Here is an 8,174-nt window from a genome sequence, read left to right on the forward strand (position 1 = left end):
AAGAAACGGTCTCACAACTCTTGAAATGAATGTTCTGTGACCCCTCCAGTACCCTAATAATTAGTATTTGTTGTAGTAAGAACAAAATAGTTAGCACACACACAAACATACACATAACCTCACCCCTTCAAAAAAAAAGCAAAAAGCTTTGATTAACAGCATGCTTCAAAATGAAAATATTGTTTGAGAAAAACCACAAGTCGAAATTAGGAAAAGAAGTCAACAGCTTTAAAATTTTAATAGAGATAAAACTGAAAGAAAAAAAAAACATTTCTTCAATATCATATTAGATGTTATATTTTGGGGGGAGGAGGGAAGTCTTCAAAATATCAAAGCCCTAAACCTATTTTGTGTTCATCTGTTTCCATTTACACTGTATGTAATCAAAGTTTAGTTTCAAACAGAATTTTGAAGTGAAAAAAAAAAAAGTCTCTTGAGACAAATTCCTATGCATTTAAAATATTTTTCTTCTTTTTATAAAGGATTTTTGGGAGGGATACTCCATCTTTTAGCTCTTTTTTTTTCTTTTCTTTTACCTTGTGGCTATACCATTTTATATTTCCCATGCAAAAAGATATTACGATTAGCATATATTTATTATGTTTGCTATAATATAAAAATGTTTAAGTGATTAGTCATGAGTTCATATATAAGCTAGAGTTTTCACAATTTGTTTTTGTTTTGTTATTGTTACAATGAAAGCACTCCTGTGAAAGCTTTCCTGTTGGATAGTTTAGTAGAGAAACAAAGTCCCCTGTATAAACATCTTCTATTGTAGTGAAAATGTAAAAAAAAGTCCATAAGGGGTTTTGGTCAGATTTTAAAAGGAGTTTACCACCAGAGAAAGCGAATAAACAACATTAGAACAACAATGACAATGACAACGGCAGCAGCCTTTGCATAAGTGGACCGGAGATTCAAGTAAGTTGCATCCTTCTTATACTGTTGTGACAATATTGATAAATTACTGGCTTTACTGCCTAAAGCTGAAATCACAAATAGAAAAGAAAGAAAAATAATTAGTTTTTATCTATACAGTTTTAAAGATTTTGATAAATCAAAAACAAAATCTAAATAAATAATTCTTTCCCTTCTACTACAGTCAAAAGGCCTGAAATTTTTGAGGGTGACATATAGTCAATTACATCGACCCCAATGCTCAACAGGCACTTATTTTATTAACCCTGAAAGGGTGAAAAGAAAAGTTGACCTTGGCAGAATTTGAACTTGTGCAAGTTGGAGTAACTCAAACTTGGGGTAGATAAAACTGTGCAGAAGCTCATCTAATAGACTATTCCTGTGATTCAATGCTGTCACTTTGAATTACAAACTTGTGTTATGATGATTCTGCCTAAAAGTTATATTAAGAATACAAACATCCATAGAATATTTAGTCACATTTAAATGAGCCAGAGAGTTCCTTTAATGGAGCTACAGGAATACTTAACATACATCTATGTCAGGGATAAATACTCTCTCTCTCTCTCTCTCACTCACACACACACACAATTCTGAAGCTAACTTCTTAACCACACAGCCATGCCTGAACCTACATCTTTCACTAAAGTAACAAAAAAAGCCATACCAAGCAGGTACATGCAAAGCATCAACAAGGGAGCCTTAACATGGTCACTAAATCTGCTAGAAATAGCACAAAGTTGGCAGTCTCAGGCAGTTTGGCATTAAAAAGGTTATGTAAAACCTTCGGACTATTAAGTGTTCTGGCTAAGAACTCAGTACAGAGTTGAAGACAAGATACAAACTGCTGACCTGTAACCTGGTAAACAGGCACTATCAACTGTGACCCCACCCACCCCCACCGAAATATAGATAAACACAAAAACAAAAAAAGTAAAAATAAATTTAACAGGAAGAATAATGTTTTCTCTGTGTTACTTACTGTTTAGGGCCTCTCCACGTTGTAAAACATCATCAATATTTTGTACCATAATTCGTTGCACATCTTGAAGTTCTGTATTGATACTAGACAAATTCTTCCGAGCCCGTGAGTCCATATAGGATTTACGAGTTTTCTGAATGAATGTGTCTGATAAAATAAGAACATTAATTTTTAAAATTAATATATTTGATCAACAAATGTTTCTGAAAATTTGATGTCATTTCTTAAAAATAATTACTAATTCTTTAAATATAGAAACACCATCATGGTATGCCCAGTTCCTTGCTGGCATGGGTATTGGACTGATTGTCACAGTTCAAGCAAGTCCTTATTCATAAGGACTTACTTAGACAATAATAATGATTTCTTTTGTTGACTACAAAGGCCCAACACATGAAGGACAATATCAAAGAATGAGTTACAGCACACAAAACAAAAAACGAAAACAAAATAATAATAACAATAATAGTAATAATAATGATGAGGATTTGAAATTTTGGCACAAGGCTAGCAATTTGGCGGAGGGGACAAGTTGATTACATCAACCCCAGTGCTTGACTGGTACTTATTTTATCAACTCTCAAAAATATGAAAGGTAAAGTTGACCTTGGCAGAGTTTGAACTTAGAACATGAAAACAGGCAAAATGCTGCTAAGCATTTTACTCAGCATTCTAACGATTCTGGCAGCTCACTGCTTTATTAATAATGATGATGATGATGATAATGTTGTGGCAACATGATGAGATAGCAAAAGTGCAGCACTGGAAACTGAGTGAAAAGTGGGGGTCAAAGAGAGAGAGACAAGATGTAGTACAAACACAAACCACAGAGAGTGGCTGAGTCAAGGATTTGCAAAATCCTGTCTGATTTCCCAAATCAAACAGGTCAGGTGCTTGGGCACAACAAGCTGGACCTATCAGTGGTGGACAAGGTGAACCATTTGTACTACATAATTGATGTTGTGTGCCCTTTTGATCCATCAATAGTTAAAGAAGGCGAAAAATAAACATATACAATCCTCTTAAATACAAGATAGCTTGACTTTGGAAATGAAAATGATGAAGATAGTGTCAATTATTGTTGGGGCTTTGGGGACAGTATCAGAAGGTATTAAGAGGAATATAAAGGAAATGGGAATAGAGAGCCCAGGAGAGCTGTTGCAAAATGTTTGCCACCTTGGCATGGCCAGAATCATCAGGAAAGCATTAGAAAGCTGAAGAGAATAACATGGTACCATAGACTGCAGATAGGAAGCTTGTTATACATGTAAAACTTCAGGAGTTTCAACAAAACCTGAGTTAAAAGAATAGTAGTAATAATAACAATTCTTTCTATTATAGGCACAAAACCTGAAATTTTGTAGGGAGTGGGTAAGTTGCTTGACCCCAGTGCTCAACTAGTATTAATTTTATTGACTCCAAAAGGATGAAGGCAAACGTCAGTGGAACTTGAACTCAATATGTGAAGACAGCTAACATTTAGTCTAGCATGCTAATGATACTACCAGCTAACTGACTTAATAACGACAATAATAACTATAACAGAAGCCAGTGTCCTTGCAATTGTCATCACCACTTCTACTTTTCCATGCTTGCATGAATCAAATGAAACTTCACAGAGGCAAAATTTTTTATGGTCTGATGCCCTTCCAGATGCCAATCATCACCTATTTCCAAGCAAAGTAGCAATCATAAGTCTATCGAATGTTCTTTCACATAGGACTGCAAACACATGACACAGTTTGTATGAATGGTGAGACTTTTATTTACTATCAATGCACACATGTAAAGACAAAGGAAAATATATGTTCAGTCTCTCACTTACACACACATAAGGTGATTGGTATTAAATGCATCCAGCCGTAAAAACCATGCCAAAACAGACAGTGAAGCCTGGTGCAGGCTTCTGGCTGGCCAGCTCCTGCCAAACTGTCCAACCCGTGCCAGCATGGAAAACGGAAGTTAATTGCTGAAGGTGATATACACACATACACAATAAGCTTTTTCCAGTTTCCCTCCACCAATTTCACTCACAAAATGTAGCAATATGTAGCAAAAACGGAAGTTAATTGATGAAGGTGATATACACACATACACAATAAGCTTTTTCCAGTTTCCCTCCACCAATTTCACTCACAACATATAGCAATAGTGGAGAATACAAGTTGACAGTGTCCATACAAGAGTAGCTGGACCCCTAATCACAGTTTCAAAGCACGCTCCTTAATCAGACAGCCATGCCTTTCCTTGGATGTAGTGAATGTTGTTAAATGTTAAAAGAATTTTCTCAAAATGCAAGAGCACAAGAAAATCAAATGAAAACAGGTTACAGAATATTACAAGCACCACATTTTGTTTTCAGCTACATTAACACTTCTGGCAACTCATATAGTTTTTCATGTACAATATTCATTACTTCTCTTTCATTTAGTGATGTGAAGTGTTTTCCTAATTCAAGCTTGATGGAAACCTTAAGTTCCTGCTCCAGGTCATCTCACAGAGTTGCTGAACGAATAAAGAAACCATAAATGGCTTCAATTGTACCAAAAACACAGTTAATAAAGAACTTGTTTCCTGACTTGTAGTACAGAGACATGCTAAGTACAAAGAATGGTTGTTACAGTTTTAAACATTGCTTTTATATTTTGTGGAGGATTCTTTGTTGAATGTCTGACAAATGACTTAAAATAACAGAAGTGTCATCATAACATTGTGGACAACAATCAATAAATTATTATCTGCTTTGAGTTTTGTGCTTATTGTTTTTCCCAAAATCTGCAGCAATATTTTCTCTTATCTGCATATATAAATGACTCTTTGGCTTTTCTTATCTTAAAGTTCATGTAAACAAACCAACTCACTTGGACTAATTGTTTATGACAGACTAAATCAAACAATGTAACAGTGGTTTCTATGAATTGCTGACAAACCATAACTTCACATATGTGAAGCCATAAGATTTTAGTAAGATCAAGCACAGGAAAACATAGAACTAAGTATTGAAGGCCAATCTGAAAATGCTGAATGTTACAAAGGAGATGACAGGATTGAGATATGTGGTGCATTGCTGTATTTGAGAAGACCCACCCACCACAGCAGAATTGAGATCCTAAAAGCAAGGTGCCACATAAAAAGCACCCAGTACACTCTGTAAAGTGGTTGGTGTCAGGAAGGGCATCCAGCCATAGAAATCATGCCAAAACAGACTGTGAAATCTGCTGCAGATTGTGAGCTTGTTACTTCCTGATGATGATTTTAGATTTCAGATCTTAATGATAGCATGATGTCTTAGTTTTTACATGCTCTAAATGTTCTTTCTCATTACTGATTCATCATCATCATCATCATCATCATCGTTTAATGTCCACTTTTCCATGCCCATATGGATTGGATGGAATTCATAGAGGCAAATTTTACCTGTCACTAATCCTCACCTGTTTCAAGTAAGGTAATATTTCCTCATGACCAGGCATATCTCAGAAAATTGGAAACAAAGGTCACTGCCTGCATGATAGTGACACTCACGATAATCATGCAATGTCAAGGTAAGGAGACAGTAATGCGTGCGTGCACGCACACATACCTCTTTCAGTTTCTGTCTACCAAATCCATTAAATAATTCTTTTGTTGGCCCAGGGCTATAGTAGAAGACACTTGCCCATGGTGTCATGCAGTAGGACTGAATTTGAAACTATAAACCTCTGTTTCTGGCTTTTGTTGACATGGAGAAAGCCTTTGACAAGATCCCTTATTTAGTGGGCAATGTGGAAGCTAAGGATAGATGAGTGGTTAGTGAGAGCTGTGGAAGGTGTGTACAGGGATGCCATTTGTAAAGTGAGAATAACCAATAAGTATGGCAAGGAATTTAGTGTACAAGTAAGAGTCCACCAGGGGCCAGTTCTTAGCACCCTCTTATTTATCATGGTCTCCCAAGCTGAGGAACTTAAGACTGACTGCCCCTGGGAGCTTCTCTATGCTGATGGCTTTGTTCTTATCACTACCAGACTAGAGAAGAAATTTCAGTGGAAGCAAGATTTGGAATCAAAGGGCCTTAGAGTTAACATAGCAAAGACCAAAGTACTGATAAGTAGGAAAACAGACAAATCGCAAGTACCTTCAAGGAGATGGCCTTGCTTGATATGTAGAAAAGGTGTCTAGAGAAACTCCATAAGGTGTACCCAGTGCAAGCTTGTACACATAAGAGGTGCAGTGGTATCACTGGACAACTAACAGAAAAAGTAGTCTTTACATGTAGCAGGTGTACAGGTACATTAAACACTAGGAATGTACAAAAAACAGACACCCTCATATGTCAACAGAGATCCCTAGAAATAGACAGTTTCTGTTACTTAGGTGACCAAGTTAGTAGAGGAGGAGGTTGTTCCAAACGCACTTACTAAGAATAGTCTGGGCAAAGTTCAGAAAGCTCATACCTATGTTAGTAATGAAGGGCCTCTCTCTCAAAGTGAAAGGTAAATTGTATGATGCCTGTGTACAGACAGTTATGCTACATGACAGTAAGATACGAGCTGTGACTACTGAGGATATATAAAGACTTGAAAGAAATGAAGTCAGTATGCTTAGCTGGATGGGTAATGTCAGTGTGCATAAATGACAGAGTGCAAGTGATTTGAGAGAAAAACTGGGTATTTATAGCATCAGATGTAGAATGCAGGAGAGAAGACTGTGCTGGCATGGCCATGTAATGCATATGAATGAGGACAGTTTCATCTCTAATTTTAAAGGGAACATGTGGAAGGGGTAGACCCAGGAATATATGGGATGAAGTGGTGAGAGAGGATCTACAAACATTGGGATTCACAGAGGGGATAATAGGGGATTGAGACTCCTGGAAATTTGCTGTGCTCGAAAAGACACATCAAATTAAGTAAAAGCATGGTCCCTTGCAACCCTCTCCAGCTGAGTATCCATAATTTTGTGAGCTCATAATTGTTGGTGCCACGTAAAAAGCACTTATACTAGTGCTGCATAAAAGCACCCAATACACTCTGTAAAGTGGTTGGTGTTAGGAAGGGCATCCAGCCATAGAAACCATGCCAAAACAGATATGGAGCCCTTCAGCTGGTCAGCTTCCATCCAACACATGCCAGCATAGAAAACGGATGTTAAATGATGATGATGATGATGATGGGTTGGGAAGCAAACTTCTTTACCACACTGCTATGCTTGCACATATACCAGACAAAACTGACACACTCGACAAAATTTCTAGGGTTGCATAGCTAATAAGACTATAATATGTAAGGTTCTGGAGAAGTTACATATTGTGCAGACATCACTCAATAAATAAAGCTACTTACCAAATTCAATGAAATGATAAGGCCGAGAAACAGTGTCCACTTTCTTTCCATACTGTAAGGAAAATTCTCCTTGTAATTCTTCTAGATACAGAAAGGCAAGCCTCTTGGAAAATACTTTTTCACACAAAACCAAGTAACAAACTCCACGTTCAATTAGATAACTAAAAGATAATTAAAACAGCAATTAGTTGCAAATATAAAAATAAAAATTCATAAAAAAAAACCCATATTGTTTGATACATGTAACCGTACATATAGGGGTTGGACAAAATAATGGAAACACCTAGCATCATAGCATCATAATTTTGAAATATCTATAAAAGCATCTTTATTTTTGTTTTTTGATTTATTGTTACTGTTGCTTAATATGTTTTGCTAAGATTGTTGTTTCTTTTTAGATATCATCAGAAAATGGTAATTAAAATTCATTATAATGACAGGTCTATCAGACTTTCAAGTGAAATTGGTGCTCATATGGCAGGCACTAGTGTAATGAAAGCAGCTGAAATGTTTAGTGTATCAAGAACTACTGTCTTGAAAGTAATGACAACTTTTGAGAAAGAGGGGAAAAACCTCCTCATCACAACAAAACTCTGGCAGAAAACCAGACTCTTATGTAAATTATTAAAAAGTACAGCTCCCAAAATTACTGCAGAGCTTAATGACTACCTCGAGAGCCCAGTTTCTACAAAAACTGTTTGCCGGGAGCTGCACAAAGTCAGATTTCATGGGAGGGATGCAATCAGAAAATCACTACTTTCAAAAACAGATGTTGCAAAGCATTTAGAGTAGAGTAAAAACCTATAGAATTGGTCCCTAGAGCAGTGAAAGAATGTTATTTTCTTGAACGAGTCATCCTTTACCTTATTTCTGACCACTGGCTGAGTGTATATGTGGAGACAGCCAACAGAAGCATTTGACTCGGACTGCCTTCTTTCAACTGTTAAACATGG

General features: G+C 36.5%; 1 protein-coding gene across 1 annotated transcript in view; it reads right to left on the minus strand.

Annotated features, from left to right (window-relative positions):
* Positions 1–206: 206 nt before the first annotated feature.
* The window catches only part of LOC106881996 (vesicle-trafficking protein SEC22b), a 32,038-nt gene continuing 24,070 nt past the window's right edge, over positions 207–8,174 (minus strand). The window contains exons 3-5 of the mRNA XM_014932537.2: positions 7,222–7,382; positions 1,901–2,047; positions 207–986 (exon numbers count right to left, since the gene is read on the minus strand). Of these exons, the coding sequence (XP_014788023.1) occupies positions 832–986; positions 1,901–2,047; positions 7,222–7,382 (463 nt within the window). The 3' untranslated portion in view covers positions 207–831. The remainder of the gene's footprint in view (positions 987–1,900; positions 2,048–7,221; positions 7,383–8,174) is intronic.

Source organism: Octopus bimaculoides, chromosome 1, assembly GCF_001194135.2.
Source record: "Octopus bimaculoides isolate UCB-OBI-ISO-001 chromosome 1, ASM119413v2, whole genome shotgun sequence".
NCBI lineage: Eukaryota > Metazoa > Mollusca > Cephalopoda > Octopoda > Octopodidae > Octopus > Octopus bimaculoides.